The sequence below is a fragment of the Loxodonta africana genome, chromosome 14 (assembly GCF_030014295.1).
Source record: "Loxodonta africana isolate mLoxAfr1 chromosome 14, mLoxAfr1.hap2, whole genome shotgun sequence".
NCBI lineage: Eukaryota > Metazoa > Chordata > Mammalia > Proboscidea > Elephantidae > Loxodonta > Loxodonta africana.
Window position 1 is genome coordinate 17,742,995 of NC_087355.1, and position 16,887 is coordinate 17,759,881.

Sequence of the window (16,887 nt, forward strand, 5' to 3'; positions counted from 1 at the left end):
AGCCATTATACGTGCCTCTTCTTTTTCCTTTGGTTACATTGTATCTTTCTCTTCTTTGGAAATTTAGCTCAGGTTACAGGGCTGACATATATGGTTGTACAGGTTGTGCACTGCAAAAATCCAGACAGTACCATTCACGCCCTATGAGATAATTTTACAAGCCATCTCCAGGAAATCTTTCCACATTATGACCACCGGATTCACATTATTCCCATTCATTAACAAATATCTGAACATCTACCAGGTTCCAGGTATTGTTCTGGGTGCTGGGGATTTGACAGTAAACAACTCAGAGTCTGTCTTTGGAATTGGTGAAGAGACAGACAATAAGCACATGAACAATTAAGATAAATTTAGGTGTTAAAAAGAAGTTGCTCATGTGGAGGGTGCAGTGAAACTTTAGCTGGAGTGTTTGGGAGATGCATTTTTATGTCTTTAATAATACATTGGACCACATTCTATAACAATAGATGTTCTATACTTAGCCATTTTTTTACTTGAACTTGAAACAGCAGAGAATATGTTGTTACATACGCACTGAATATTTAGCACAAGGTAATGTGTTGGGTGCCATCAAGTCGATTAAAACCAAAAGCAAACCAACTGCCGTCAAGTCGATTCCAACTCCTGGTCACCCCGTGTAACAGAGCAGAACTGCCCCATAGGGTTTTCTTGGCTGTAATCTTTATAGAGGAGCCCTGGTAGTGCAGTGGTTAAAGTGCTTGGCTGTTAACCAGCTGCTCTGTTGGAGAAAGATGTAGCAGTCTGCTTCTGTAAAGATTTTATCCTTGGAAACTCTGTGGGGCAGCTCTACTCTATCCTATAGGATCACTATGAGTCAGAATCAGTTTGAAGGCAGTGGGTCTGGTATTAGCTTTAATCTTTATGGATGGAGGTCTTTCTCCCACAGAGCCACCGGGTAGGTTTGAATTGCCAACAATTGGTTAGCAGCAGAGTGCTCAACTGTTTTGCCACCAGGGCTCCTTACTTACAAGGTAATAGAGCTAGCCAATTCTTATTAGCTTTTGCATTTATTCTAGCAAAATAAAATGGTGTTTTAAGAGAATGTGAATTATTCAATATACCGAGTGGGAATAGTTTGAAAATGTTGTTATGTAACATTTATAAAATTAAGGATTCTTTTGTGGGTTTGGTAGTGGCAGAGAGGCAGATTTGGCAAATTTAATACATTCTTGACATTTGTGAAGGATATTTCCCAAGACCTGGCAGAGGCTTCAAAATCACAAATCCCACTAGGCGCACAGTTTCTCCATGACACACAGTAAGGTATAACTGAAATATTTAAATATCCTTAATGGTTCTCTAAAAATAAGATTACAAATTTCTTTAGCCCTGTACTTATAAAAAAAAAATTTTTTTTTACATTACAAATTTTTTTTTTATAAGTACAGGGCTAAAGAAATTTGTAATGTTATTTTTCTGGCTAAGAATCTTCATTTCTTTTGTCTCCTTCATTTTCATTACCAGTACTAGTTTTTTTTTTTTTTAAGTCTCATTTTTTTTTTTTTTAATTAAGAAGCCAAGGTTAGAAAGTCACAGAAGTTATTGTATTCTTGACAAAGAATAAGGAAATATTAAACATCAGAGCTTATTGAGAAGTCAGACCATGAGGCTGGCTCACTCTTGATAGGGACCCACTCCATATACTAGCTTCAGAGGGCTCATGATTCACATGAAGCTTTCAGAAAATGAGAAATCACTGAGTTAGCAACCATTAGGGTCACTGAAACTGAGGATGATAAATCTACAGATACTGAAGGTCTTTGGTGTCTAAATTATAGACCCATATCAGGAGGACACAATGCAATCACTTGCTCACCTTGTTATTGTGAACATATGTGAGATCATTTTGAGGGGAAAGGTAAGAGAGGTAGGACTTTCTGAGCTGAATATCATGTCAAAAAATGCTCTGGAATATCACAATTGAGATTTTTAGCCTTTTAGTTAATGCCTAACAGTTGCTATGGTTGAGTCCTAATTTTTCACAAATTCATAAAGGTTCTTCAGATTCTTTCCCTTTAATGAGGGTTGGTTATTCTTACGTCCAAGGGCAGAAATGAGGATAAGCTGAGCCCAGGGTTTGAGGGTTCTTTATACACATGAAAGCAACTCACATAATCCAGGTGTTATCATTCAATCAGATATCGCTGGCTTCACATTCCCACCTTTGTTCCCTGAGCAGAATAAAATCACATGGGAAGCACTGACTAGCTGAAATGGACATTGTGTAAAGGGTTTAACTTACTTCTTTTACAAACCATTGACAAAAGGCAGGACCAATCCATTCTCTTGCATGAATGCCACAGTCTATCCAGACAGCTCTTTTGTAAGCTCGGGATCTTCTGCCCAGCTGAAAACGAGAGTATTCATAGTAACCGACTCAAACTTTTATTCTGAATTCACTGACTAGCATAATTCAATAGCTTTCAGCGCAATTCTTCACTATAGTTTGGTTCATTGGGTGGTAACCCATAAAAAGACAAAGAGATTTCTTATCTCCTTGGGGAGTTCCAGGTTTGTTTATGCAGAAACAAAAATTTGTTTCCCTAATTATAAATCTAAGAACCAGAAAATACATAAGGAAAAGGGAGATCCTTAAAATAGGTTTGCTTCTTCAATTAAAAATGTGACTGTTAAGTAAAAAGTGAAAATATCTATCATCTTCCTTTCTCCCTCCTAAGGAAGCAGATGCCTTAAAGAAATAGCTATTTTCTTTTAGGTAGACAAAGTCAAACTTTAATATACTAAAAAATGGAAATATAATGTGCCAAGATTGAGAGACTCAAGTGACAAGTTTTTTTTTTTTTTTTTACAAATCCTATGAAATCAATACTACTTACAACCTGGTTTCAAACCCAGTAATCGATAGGTAAGGAGCCCTGGTGGCGCAGTGGTTAAAGTGCTCAGCTGCCAACCAAAAGGAGGCGGTTTGAACCTACCAGCCTCTCCACGGGAGAAAGATGTGGCTGTCTGCTTCTGTAAAGATTCACAGCCTTGGAAACCTGGCAGCTCTACTCTAATAGGGTCACTGTGAGTCAGAATTGACTTGATGGCAGTGGGTTTGGTTTGGTTTGGAATCAACAGATAGCTCTTGACATTATATTCATAGGAGACCTAGTTTTCATTCATTCATTAGTTCATTCAACTAATATTTCAGGACATCCTTTTTTATTGTGGTAATATATATACAACAAAACATTTGCCATGTTAACCATTCTTAAGTGTAAACTCAGTGACATTAAGTACATTCATCGGGTTGTGCAACCATCACCAGTATTTGTTTTCAAATGTTTTTCATGCGCCTAAATAGAAACTCAGTACTCCTGAAGTACTAACTCCCCATTCCCCCTCCTCCCAGCCCCAGGTAACCACTAAGAAACTTTGGTCTCTATGCATTTATCTATTATAAATATTTCATGTAAGTGGAATCATGCAATATTTGTCAAGACATCCGTTTTAATGTCAGATATTGTGCTTGTCACTGGAGATTTAAAAATGAAAAGACAAGAAACATATGCTAGTGTGGAGGACAGACATGTGATTGATCAATAAATCAACCAATCATTATGATATGAATGTGCCTATTTTTTCCTGGGGAGTAAGAGAAGGCATCTCAGAAGAGAAGCATCTGAATACTTGAGCAAGACTTGAAGCTTGCTGACAGACAAGTTGGAGGATGGCATTTCAAGCTTAGAAGGGCATTTGAACACACTGTAGTTGACAAACTGCTTCTAAAATATAAAAGTATGAGGAAGGTGTGACAGATGAAGCTGGATCAGAGGCAGAGGACATATGAAGTCATTGGATACCATGAGAAAGAGGTGAGACTTCCTCCTGTATCTGACGGGAAGGCCATGTGTGTGCATATGCTCAAGCTCACTCTGACAGTGATGTGCAGGATAGGTTAGGGGATTAGAGGGTAGAGCGCAGGGCTTGAAAGGAAGTTCAGTAGAAGGCCATTGCAATGGTCTTGGGAGAATGGATGCAGAGGTAAATTAGGGCGACAGCAGTGGGGACAATAGGTTGGGGCAGATCCAAAAGATATTTAGAAGAAATAACTGTCAGTTTTGGTGGTAGGTTTAGAGGATAGAATAAAGGAGAGGATTTTAGGACGAAGCTCATGTTTCTGAACTGGTAGGATATTTGGAGAGAAGGATAATTTCTGTTGAATATGTTGTCTGGGAGATTTTGTGAAAACCCAGGTGAGAATGTCAAGTGGGCAATGCTGTACTCCACTGGATAAGAAGGTCTGGGATGATTGTTGCAGCCATGGGGTAGATGTGCCCACCTAGAAAGGATTTGTGGAGTGAGAGCAGAGCTGAGGATAGACTTCTGGGGATTAATTATCACAACCAAGGAAAGGACATTATGTCTGGTAAAGTGGAGGGTCAAAGAAATGAGGAAAAATGAGGGAAACCCGCAATGAGGTGGATTGGCACACTAGCTGCAACAATGGACTCTAATATACCAGTGGTCATGAAGACGGTGCAGGACTGGGCAATGTTTCATTCCGTTAAACATAAGGTCGCCATGTGTCAGAGAAAACTTGACGGCAACTAAAAACAACAAAAGGAAAGGCCAAGGGAAGAGGAGCCAGCAACTGAGAGGAGAGGCAGCGGTCAGAGAAAGAGGAGAACCAACTCAGAGTCATAACTGACATTGGCAAGAGCAGTTTTAGAAGCGTTATGGGGGCAAAAACCAGTGAGTCGAGGAAGCAGAGACAGTGAATATAGGTAAATGTTTTCAGAAGTTTGAGAAGGGATGGAGAGCTATAGGTCTACGGCTGGAAGAGAATGCAGGGTCAAAGATGGGTAACGGGACACAGATTCTAGCCCATTCATATAGTTTTGCATTGGTTCATCCTAAGTAACACTCACTCATAAATAATTTTGAAGGCCACTAATCGTTGAAGTGCATCAATTGCTCTGGAAATGTTAGAAACAGCATTCTCTGGAATACTCAATGGCAAATACTAAACATGGCTCAGAAACCTGAGTGTGAACTTTCCTTAAATTATCAAGTGATATTAAACATGAGACTCTACGCAAGACCATTTCATTTCTTTTCCTCATAAGTCAAAGTAAAAAAAAAAAAGTTTGGTAAATATTTTTTCTTTAGCTAACAACTTTTTACTCTTACCTTTAAAACAAAAAGAGATCTTCCCTCATATGATTTTCCAATAGAGAACATCTGAATGAGGTCTGAGTGGGTTTTATTCAGATGTTGCATCCAGTCTTGAATCTAAAAGCAAAGGAATGAGAACCAAGTCAGACTCTTCATAATGATGGAGCTTTTAGAGAACAAAAAGGTAACAAAATGACAACAGTAGGTCTCAGCACTCAAAGGGCATGCCTAGGACATAGACTCTAACAAAAACAAGTTCTGTGTTTTTATTTCCTTTGAGATACATTTTCTGCCGTTACCAATAGTAGCTTCATCACTTTATATTCTTCTCTCTTTAACTCGCACCTTTCCATATACCGTACAGTGATCATATACCATTAATATCTTGCTGGCAGAGTTTTATGGAAAATTGTTGTGTTCTGGGTTTCTTTTGAAAATCAAATTCTATTTCCATCCCTACCCCCCAAGATTTAATGTAATAAATCAGCTTTAAGAAAACCATCCAAACTACTTGAAAGTATTTATTAAAGACCCATATATGGTAATTTGCCACCAAAAAGAAAATGCTAAGAAAAAGATATTATCTTTTGCATTTAAAGATTATACTGAGCCACATGTCTGAGGGCATGCTCTTTGAATAATTTTTTCAGTAATAGTGATAAGTTTGCATTGATCCATTTGCACACACTTATCTGTCATCAGGAGAAAGTATATTTGAGATGGATGAATACAGCACTTAGAAACAGCAGTGACATTTCTGACTTCAAAGCTCTATAAAGGAGTAAGAAAGTCACACAAAAGTGTCCTACGGTTCCATGATGTGAAAGAAAGGATCTGTGTTGAAAAAATGTCTTGAAAAGTGCCTATATTTTCTCATTTAGTTTAATAATATATAATAAACATATATATTTAATTTTATTTTAGAGTATGTTAATAGCATTTCCATGTGCCAAGTTATTTAACCTTTATATTGCTTCTAATGTCAAGCTTCTAAAAAAATACGTTGAGATATGAAATATGTGGAAATAATTTTGAAAGGGGAGTTATTATGAAGAGAACCAAATTATTCTTAAGAATATAACAGGATCTCATTAATTCTATGCCTGGCATTCCTTTGTTCAATTCAGAGGAAAGTTGGTCCATCTATCAGTAAATGTATACATTCATTCATTTATTCATTCTGTCCACCATTCTCTATTGGGAGGTCCCTATTTGCTCACCACTGGGGATATAGTGGTGAACAAGGAAGACATGGCCTGTCCTCATGGAACTTGCAGCTTATGGGGACCGAAAGGCATTAATTAATAATCACACAAGTGAAAAAACAAGTAAGGATGGTGATAAATACCACATCTATGTGATAAGTGGCCATGTAATACTCTAGGGTGGTGGAAAGCAGAAAGGGGTCCCACCTAGTCTGGGAAATTAGAAACCAGTTACTCTCTTGCTTAAGTTAGTTTTTGTCCAGGTAAACAGTAAATGATGTGGTGGTGGGGATGGGGTTGCTGTCAGTTCTTCAGGTAGAATAAATAACAGCATGTTCAAAGCCACATATTAGGCTTGGCCTTTGGGAGGACTCAGCTTTGCGGAGGGTTAAGAGCAAGCATCAAAGTTCACTTATACTCCTCAGCCAAATCATTGCCCTGAAACTCTGGCTAACTACCTTCCATGGCTTTTTGTTAAGATGTTTATAACCTTAATTACAGGAACATTATCTCATTCTTTCATTTCCCTTCGCATGTCCTCTATAATGGGGGCCCGTTAAAACCCCTTATTGTTGAGTCAATTCCGACCCATAGCGTTGCTATAGGACAGAGCAGAACTGCCCCATAGGGTTTCCAAGGAGTGGCCAGCGGATTCGAACTGCCAACCTTTTGGTTAGCAACCGATCTCTTAACCACTGCATCACTAGGGCTCCATAGTGGGGGCAGAGTAGGTGAAATTTAAATTATTTTGCTACTTCTTCTACAGCACTAAAAACCTTAATGGAAGAAGAGATGATTGAACTGAGGTGTCTAGGCAGGATAAGGCCTATATGTACTCTTCACATAGCCCTGTCTCTGTCTTTATACCTCTCCCAATCCTTATACCTAAATGATAAACATGTGCTTGTGAGAAAGCAATACAAGTTTCTTTGATTACATACTTCTTCTAAGGAGTGATAAACTTCATAATTATATCCAGGAACAGATCTTCGATTTCTTTGGGTCTGCAAGCTGCTTCCCTTTTCCAGTGCTTTCTGAAGATCTTCTATGAGGACCCTCGGTATGAAATGATAAACATAATGAAAAATAAGCTGAGATAATATAAAAATCAGGTAATAAAGCAAAATCATACATCTATGAAAAGAAGGGCAGCTGAGATCAACTTTTCTAAAAATACCAAATGTTGGAAAAACACTCTTTTTAAAGAAATGAAAACTGTTAAATAAATGGTGTAATGAATTAAAAATGTGAACTTATGATAAGCAGATGTCCCCAAATTAGTAGTAATAATTACCATGGATTGCACATTTACAACAACCGAATGATGGCTACGTGCTCTTCCACTTACGGCATTTACAATGTGCCAGGCACCCGCTCTGTATTTTACACATATGCTCTTAATTTCTATTATCATTCCATTTTACAAGTGAGGAAACTGCACCTCCAAAGGGTTAAGAACTCGCCAATGGCACCAGCGGTGTCACTATGGTTGGTGCTACCCCCTTGTGCTGATTGTCACGATAAAGCACCAGAAAATTTGACAAAATCAGTGACTGACTATAAAAAAGCCGGCAGCAACGAAAACAGCCGTACGTGCTTGTAGCCTGTGCAGGTGAAACCATGTGATCCGAAGCATCACTGTAATTGGGTAGTAATGACAATTCTGATGGGAGAGCATGAGACGTTTCAAAAAGTAAATTAGCACAGAGTTCTATGTATATTGATACATGTAAGCTGAGCTTATGAAAAAATATTTCTAGTTACAACTAACTACAGGGATATTTTTATAAAACATAAAATTCTGCTGAAATACTGCACAAAAGTTTTACAGACAGTTATTTTGGTGTCACTCCCTCTGACCGTGTCACCAGGTGTGGTCCACATCCCCACACCCGCCCTACTGAAACCACGGAATGGCACCCCGTTAGTGAGTGGCGGAGCCAGAATTTGAACTCAGGATGAGGATCCAAATTTAAGTCTTGAGACTTCAAGTCCAGTGTGATGACATAATGAAACCTGAGCATAGCCTGTAATGAAAGTTTCTTTCACCTCTCTCCAACCTCCTTTATTGCTGCTTCTATTTGCTCACATCCCTTTCATCACTGGGAGGCTGTTCTCATGGCATCACCTGGCATACCTAACTCAAGACTCTGAGAGGCAAGGTAAAAGATAGAGAAGCTACTCAAGAAACACCCAGAATTGGAAAAAGCCGTTTAGCTGCGTGCCAGTATCAAGGCTGTCGAGAGAAGCTAGGCTCAGCTTATCAACGGCAATGCATTTGGCAGGCGGAGGCTGAGGCCAAGGGTCGGGGGGATTCCAATGTTTGGAACCAGCTCCAGATATTTTTGATGTCACCTTTGAGCTGGATATAGGCCTGTTTTCCCAATACTCACTTAGTATAACTAGAGTGGCCGTGAGGTAACAAGGCTTTTCCTTCGTTTAGAATATTTAAAGACATCAAAAAACCCCTCTGTGATTTTTCTGGGTCTGGCAGGTAAGAAGCTTTGCTTTCATACTTAATCGTCCCAAAACAAAAACAAACAAACAAAATACTGTTGCTTAACGGTGTAAGTGCTATTAAAAGAACACGTAATGGTATCTTTTAATGACTTGAAGGCTGATCTATGATCTATATAGGCCGCTTACATTTTTAAAAATTATTTTGAAATACCTGAATAAACACTTAGATTTCCTTAGGAGCATGCTGGGTGTGGAACCCTCCTTTTGAGTGATTCATTCATTATTTATCTTGCGCCCACAGTGAACAAAATTCTTAATCAGGAAGTGATCATCTACTTACTGTTCTTCACCCTTCAATTTTCAACTTTAAAACTGGAAACATTTTAGAAATGAAGACATGGTAAGGTGGTATAAAATTGGTAAATTCATTTTGTGCTCTGATAGGCTCTGGCACGGTCAAGAAAGATGCAAATTTGATTAGGGCTCAGGTGGTTATAAACTGTCAACATGTTCAGAGTTACTGCAGGGAGTTGTCAGATATGTTTCCCTAACCAGTACCATTTACCCATTTTTCCTTGCTACTTAATACAAAAACCAAAACCAAACCCATTGCTGTAGAGTTGATTCCAACACATAGCAATTCTATTGGACAGAGTAGAACTGCCTTATAGGATTCCCAAGGAAGGGCTGGTAGATTTGAACTGCCGACCTTTTGGTTAGTAGCCGAGCTCTTAACCACTGCGCTACCAGAGCTCCTGGCTACTTAGTAGGTTTGCCAAAGGCCAGTAATCTGCACAAGGATCTCCTTCTGCACGTCCAGTTGAAAAGATAAAATATATAAACACCAAAATAAAGTGTTCAAAGGTTTGAAATATTTTGAGAATGTTTACAAAAGTGAGCTGTAATACATTGCTTTGACAACATTTCCAAAGTGGACAGACTTTCTAAATATGCCCAAGTAAAGATAACTTGTTTCCACTCAGGTAAGAGCAAATCCTTGCTTTCATCACCAGCCAAGCTCAGAAGTTCTGATACTGGTGCATCTGTGTGTTTGGCAGCTCTTGGCAGAACAACTGTTAGAAAGTTAATATTCTTCTGGGACATTCAGAAAGAACATGATGCTTCTTGATAGATTAGATTAAAAAGATTAGATTATGCAATAGTAATTGATAAATGACAACATTTTGCTAATCGTATAACGAAATGCCCACTCAGAGAATTGCCAAAATAATTCCAATGGGTAATTGTTATAAAGATTTATCTTAATATTTTCTAGTTAAGCTTCCTAGTGTTTTCACCAAAAGTAAGAATATAAAATTTTCAGTTTGAGGTTGTATGGAATCACTCTAGTTGTACATCAACGCCTTTGAAGAATAAACTGTTTATTAAGCATCTCTGTCATATTGTACAGTTAAATTCTCCAAGACTCATAAATAGAGCTAGTCTTTAGAAACAAACAAAGAAACAAACAAACTCAAACCAGTTGCCGTCAAGTTGATTCTGATTCATGGCAACCCCACGTGTGTCAGAGTAGGCCTGTGCTTCATAGCTTTCAAGGGCTGAGTTTTTGGAAGTAGATTACTAGGCTTGTCTTCTGAGGTACCTCTGGGTAGAATTGAACCACCAACCTTTTGGTTAGCAGCCGAGCATGTTTACCCTTTGTACCGCTCAGGGACTCCTATATCCAGCATTTATTGTTTCATTTAAGCCAGTGAGTCTCAATCCAGGCAGCATTAGAATCATCTACGAGCTTTAAAAAACTATACTACACTGGTGCCTGCGTAGACTAATCTCTGATGGACTCTGGGCATTGGTCCTTTTAAAATGCTTACCAGGTAATTTTAATATATTGCCAGGATTAAGAACTAGTAATTTAGGACACCTAACCCTAGAAACTCACTGCTATCAGTCCTCTTAGGTTCCCTATTAAATAAAAATGGAAGAGAATATTAGAATACAGTTCAATTGGCTTCTTCCTTTGACTTTCTGTACTGATATGGTCAATTGGCTCTCAGCATTTATTTTTACTCCCTTTATGGGCCCTGTACTACAACGGCTGGAAAGTTAAAAACTACTTTTCCTAGACTCCTTTGTAGCTAGGTTCTGAGTTCAGATTTGTGAGGTTAAAAGTGAGGCTGAGGTCACCTTCCTGCTATTATTGCTACAGGCACGTCAAGGCCATAGAGGTGTGACTAAAAGTTTGGCAGTTCCAATTCACTAGTCGCTCCTTGGAACCCTACGGGGGCAGTTCTACTCTGTCTTGTAGGGTCACTGTGAGTTAGAATCGACTCCACGGCCATAGATTTGTTTTTTTGTTTTTTATAGTTACACAAAGGAGCCCTGGTGGTACAGTGATTAAAGCGCTAGGCTGCTAACCAAAAGTTCAACAGTTCAAACCCACCAGCTATTCTGTGAAAGGTGTGGCAGTCTGCTTCTGTAAAGATTTATAGCTTTGGAAACTCTATGGGGCCGCTATGAGTCTGAATCGACTCCAAGGCAGTGGGTTCATTGGTTTTATAGCATTATAAAGGAGCCCTGGTTGCACGGTGATTAAAGCACTGGGCTGCCAACTGAAAGGTTCAAACCCACCAGGTGCTCCTTGGAAGAAAGACGTGGCAGTCTTCTTCTGGAAAGATTTACAGCCTTGGAAACCCTGGGCAGTTCTACTCTCTACTATAGGGTTGCTGTGAGTTGGAACTGACTCAACAGCAGCGGGTTTGGTTTTTGGTTTACAGCTGTACATTATGTATAGTTGTACAGAGTAGATGACAATCTTTTAAAAATCCCCCAGGCTGCAATACTAAAAGTCAATTAAAATGATCTCTACCTACTGGCACCATGGAATGTAGCTATTATGTGTTATTACTTTGGGACCAGCAAAACGAACAATTCTAAGTGATTGTTCTCTATGAGAAGACAACTGACTTAAAAACATTCATTTTTTAAATCTATTCTCTGAGTCCTCAAGTGTGATATTTTATTCGATATCATTTTCACATGACCTGTATTTAATGGCAGGAAATGGAGGCTTGTTAAACTAACTGGTATATTTTTTTCTATTGAATAATAATTAACGAAGCAAGTAAGTTGTTACTGAGCACTTTTAATCGCCAAGCTCTTTCCTGCCAGGCATTCAGAGAATCAAAGTGCACCTTCGAATTTATAGCAATGACTAAAATATATTGAACATGAACAATAGTCTTATGCACAGCTGTGACTATGCTCTATTCTAGAGGCACAGATAAAATATCTTTCTGCAAAAATCCTATTTGTACTTAGATTGTAATTATCTTTCTGGAAGAGCAGTATTTGTCTAGACCAGGGATGTCACTGCCATTTTGCAGTGGTCCAGTATCCCACTGAGCCTAGGCTCTCACCATTGATCCACAGAGCCCTCAGCCCACCCCAGCCCTTACCAGCCATCATCAGGGGTCTGTGTGTCAGTTTTGGTAGTATGATAACTTCCTAACAAGTTAGGTTAGTTGAGGTTATTTACAATCATGCTTCTCAGCCTTGAAATCCTAGGATTGCAAACTAGAGGTAATTAATTCACTCCCTCCCATCTCATTAATTCACTGCACTTCGTCCCCTAGATTCTCCACTGACCCCCCTCCTCTCCAGAACCACTCTTTGTTCTTTTGCCCACTGGAATTCCTTTTCTACTGTAAATAAACTTCCTAAATGCTCCACTTTCTTCAGAGAACTCTCTCAATCCATGTCCATTTTTTGTGGCTTTCTATTCTTCTACCCCACCTTCCCACCATGGAACCAGGAGGGAGGGAGGCCAGAATTCTCCTGGATCCCGTTTCTGCCTCCCCATAAATCTTCTAACACAGGGAAAAGCTCATCCTCTTTTAGAGTCATGCCACTCCTTGTTGCTGTCTTCTAACTCCTGGCTATTCCCTGCTATTCCTGCCCTGGGAGTACAGTCTCCCTCATCACCTCTAATCTTTCCCTCAGCCAAGGGGATTCAAGACTGCTGTGATGAGCCTCTGATGATTTAGCTTACCCATTCTTGTCTGCATCAACCTGAATGGTCTTCACGCAACATTTCATTTCAGCCATGAAATGGCTACTCTCTGGATCTTATCACTAGCTGTAACTGTTTCACATCGGAAATCTTGACATCCAATATCCCACATTTTGTCAAACCTTTCTTCATTCCAGTTCATTGCCCTCAGCTACACTATACCTGTTTTTCAATAATAAAGGCCTTTATATCTATCTTCAGGCTCCCTGAGTGGTACAAATAGTTAAGCGCTGGACTACTAACCGAAAGGTTGACAGTCAAACCCACCCAGAGGTGCTTCAGAAGACAAGCCGGGAAATCTGCTTCTGAAAGGTCACAGCCTTGAAAACCCTGTGGAGCAGTTCTATTCTGCACACTTGGGTTCCCATGAGTTGGACTCAACTTGATGGCAACTAGCAACAACATATCTTCCTTCCACCACCCATCTGTCAGTTTGTCTTACTTCAGTGGCTTGTGGGATGCTATGACGCTGGAAGCTATGCCAATTGCATTTTAAATACCAGGAGGGTCACCCATGGTGGACAGATTTCAGTGGAGCTTCCAGACTAAGACAGACAAGGAAGAAAGGTCTGGTGATCTATTTCCTAAAATTAGCCAATGAAAGCCCTATGGATCACAACAGAACATTGTCCAACGTAGTGCTAGAAGATGAGCTCCCAACTTTGAAAGACACTCAAAATGCAACAATGGATTTGAGCATACTGAAGATGGTGCAGGACTGGGCAATGTTTTGTTATGTTGTAGATGGGGTCACCAGGAGTCAAAGCTGACTCAATGGCAACTAACGACATACCGTCCTTGCTTCTTCCATTTTGTTCCATCATTCCCTAGAGTCTCCTATTTTCATATCCAGATTAGTCCTGTGGATGAATGCTTGAACTAGAATCTCACTGGGAACCTCAGCTTCCTTGCAGCCCTGACCTTTCTGAGTTTTTGCTCAACAAAACCTCAACCTATCAGGGCTCTATAATCTCTCTTCTCAGCAACCAAACTTTTATTGCTTCTTATCCCAGTTTTTCTATTGGCAACACACTTCAACCCCTGTTTCTTTACTTTCATTAGATGATTTTGCTTCATCATCCAGAAAATTTGGCCATCATCTGTGATCTCCTTCACCTTGTCAACTGTCCTCCCTATAACCTAGACCCACATTGACCTCTTTAATCTTAGAAGATAAGGTATCCTTCCTACTGCTCAGACTCACCCGCACCTGTGCATTCTCTCCTGTCTTCTCTGTCACTTTCCCCCTCTCTCCTACATATCAGTGTCTCCCTACCTGCTGGTCCAACCCCTCAGCCTATAAACATCCCAACAAATCCCAAATCTTCAATTAGTCTCCTCTTCGCAGTTGAATCCTACCATTACAGTTACCAATGAACTTTTTAAAATAACGGACTTAACTTTTTAGAAAAGCTTTGGAGTTACAGAAAAATTAAGATAGTATAGAGAGTTTCCATATACTCCACACCTAGTTTCCCCTATTATTAACATCTTACATTAGTATGGAATATTTGGAATAATTAATGAACAATATTGATATTTTAAAGTCCACACTTTATTCAAATACTACATTACATTGAGTTGTTCTGTCTCCTTAGGCTCCGCTTGGCAGTGACAGTTTCTCAGAGTTTCCTTGTTTTTGATGATCTTGACATGCTAGGGGAATAGAGGTCATATATTTTGTAGGGTTCCCCTTTATTGTAATTTGTGTGATAATTTTCTGATGATTAGACAAGAGATATGATTTGTCTCATTTTTGATGAAGATCACAGATGTGTCATTTTCATCACATTATATCCAGGATACATACTATCAACACGATTTATCACCTGGTTGAGTTGGTATTTGTCAGGTTTCTCCACTATAAATTTACTCTATTTTCCCCCTTTTCCATACTCTTTGGAAGGATATCATGTGCAACCCATAACTAAGGAGTGGGGACTTATGCTCCACTTCCTCCTTGAAGGCAGAGTATCTACAGAAATGATTTGTAATTCTTCTCCCCCATTTATTTATTTATTCAATCATTTATTTACATCAGTATGGACGTATGGATTTTTTTTTTTCTTACTTTGGGTTATAATACAATGCTACTTTATCTTCTTGCTCAAATATTTCCAGTTTTGGCCATTGTACCAATGCACTTTCATTTATCGAATCCAAAGAGAATTATTTAGTCCTATCCTCGTGGATATTGCTGCATCTTTTGACACTGATGGCTATTCCCTCTCTTGAAAGCTTTTCTTTTCTTCTTTGACTCCTGTGACTATTTTCTACTTGTTCTCTTCTTATTACCCTAACTATTCCTTAAAAACAAACAAAGCTAAACATATCTAAACCTGTTCAAATTGGTCTATTCAGTCACCCAAGCTAGAAAACTTGGAGTCATCCTCGACTTCTTTCTTTCCCACCTACATCCAACCAATTTCCAAGTCCAGGTGGTTTCACATCTGAAATATTTTTTAATGTTTTCTTTTCCCTTGATCCCACTACTCTGGCCCTGACTCAGGACATCATTATTTATTACCTGGACTGTAATTGTAGTCTTCTGTAGACCTCCACTCTGCTGACAATGTGGCTTCCTTGCTGAAATCCTCCAGAGGTGCCACATCACCCACAAGAGAAGATCTGAGCTTACTCTGCACATAAGGCTTTCCCACAATCTGGCCTCCCTCAGCCTCTCCAGCATCTTTTCTTTCTACTCTCTGACTTGCTCCTTGCATGCTAATAACACTGAACTACCACGAAATTCTCTGCACACATGACGTACTGAATTGTATTCTCCAAAAAGATGTGCTGAAGTCCTATTGCCTGTACCTGTGAATATGACCCTGTTTGGAAATAGAGTCTTTGAAGATGTCATCAGTTCAGTTCACATGAGTTCATGTTAGAATAGGGTGGGTACTAATGCTATATGACAGGTGTCCTTGTGAAAATAGAAGATACAGAAAGAAAGATGAAGGATACTGTGTTGCCCTGAAGCTGCAAGCCAAGGAATGCTTAGAACAACCAGAAGCTACGAAAAATGCATGGAACACATTCTACTTCAAGTCTCAAAAGGAATCAACATGGCTAACACCCTGATCTTGGAATCCCAGCCTCCAAAACTTGGAGACAATAAATTTTTGTTGTTAAAAGCCACACATGCATTCTCTTCCTTTTGCTTGCATTGTCCCCTCTGCCTGCAAGGTTCTCAGGTCTCATTGATTGCCAGCTAATGTACCACCTACAGAAAGCCTTTTCTGACCCTGCCTTCCCAACACTCTTTAGGTTTTGCTAGGCTGCTCTCCTCTCTTCACACATAAAAACAAACAACAAAAGAAAGCTTCTGTGTTTACGTTTCATTGTAATAGGGGAGTAATATGTCAATATGATTATTTCCGCTGCTCATTAGATTAATAACCACATCAAAGGTAGAGACTGTGTTTTATTCACCTCAGTTTTCTCAGTACCGGAAACACTGTCTTAAAAAAAAAAAAAAAAAAAAAAACTGTCTTAGTCACTTGATAAATAAACTGAATTCAGCTATCACTTATGTTCATTTAGTAAAAATGAATTTTATAGCAAGTTTTAAAAATGCTTACTTGTACTGGATGTTGGCTTGCTGTAAGAAGGCTAACAGGGCTTGGGAAGCATTTTGGGGAATATGGACATCGGTAACTGTTCCCTCTGATACATAGGAGATACTGCTGGGCTGCCACAGGTCCACCTGTAGTGCAGGAACCAACCTGTAATTCATATTCAATGTAGGTGGGGAAAAATCCATGTCACAATGTCAAACATGGCATCTTGTTTGCATACAGTAACACCAAACACATTTTGGGCTTAGACTCAATGCTTCCATCACCAGGATAAAATTCCTGTTTGATCTTGACTTTGGGCTCCAAATTATATCATATCCATTTCATCATAATTACAAGTAAGAGTTTAAAGATCAATACATGAAAACTACAAGTAAAAAAAAGATGGGATAATTTAGTTTTAAGCATAACCTCGATATTATTTTTAAATTATTTATTATACAAATATTTGAATAACATTAAGGAA

The 16,887-nt window shown here is 39.1% G+C and overlaps 1 protein-coding gene across 1 annotated transcript in view; it reads right to left on the reverse strand.

The window, feature by feature from the left end:
* The window catches only part of CPA6 (carboxypeptidase A6), a 431,756-nt gene that overhangs the window by 82,534 nt on the left and 332,335 nt on the right, over positions 1–16,887 (reverse strand). Inside the window, exons 3-6 of the mRNA XM_003408213.4 lie at positions 16,425–16,549; positions 7,292–7,406; positions 5,161–5,262; positions 2,267–2,371 (exon numbers count right to left, since the gene is read on the reverse strand). Of these exons, the coding sequence (XP_003408261.3) occupies positions 2,267–2,371; positions 5,161–5,262; positions 7,292–7,406; positions 16,425–16,549 (447 nt within the window). The remainder of the gene's footprint in view (positions 1–2,266; positions 2,372–5,160; positions 5,263–7,291; positions 7,407–16,424; positions 16,550–16,887) is intronic.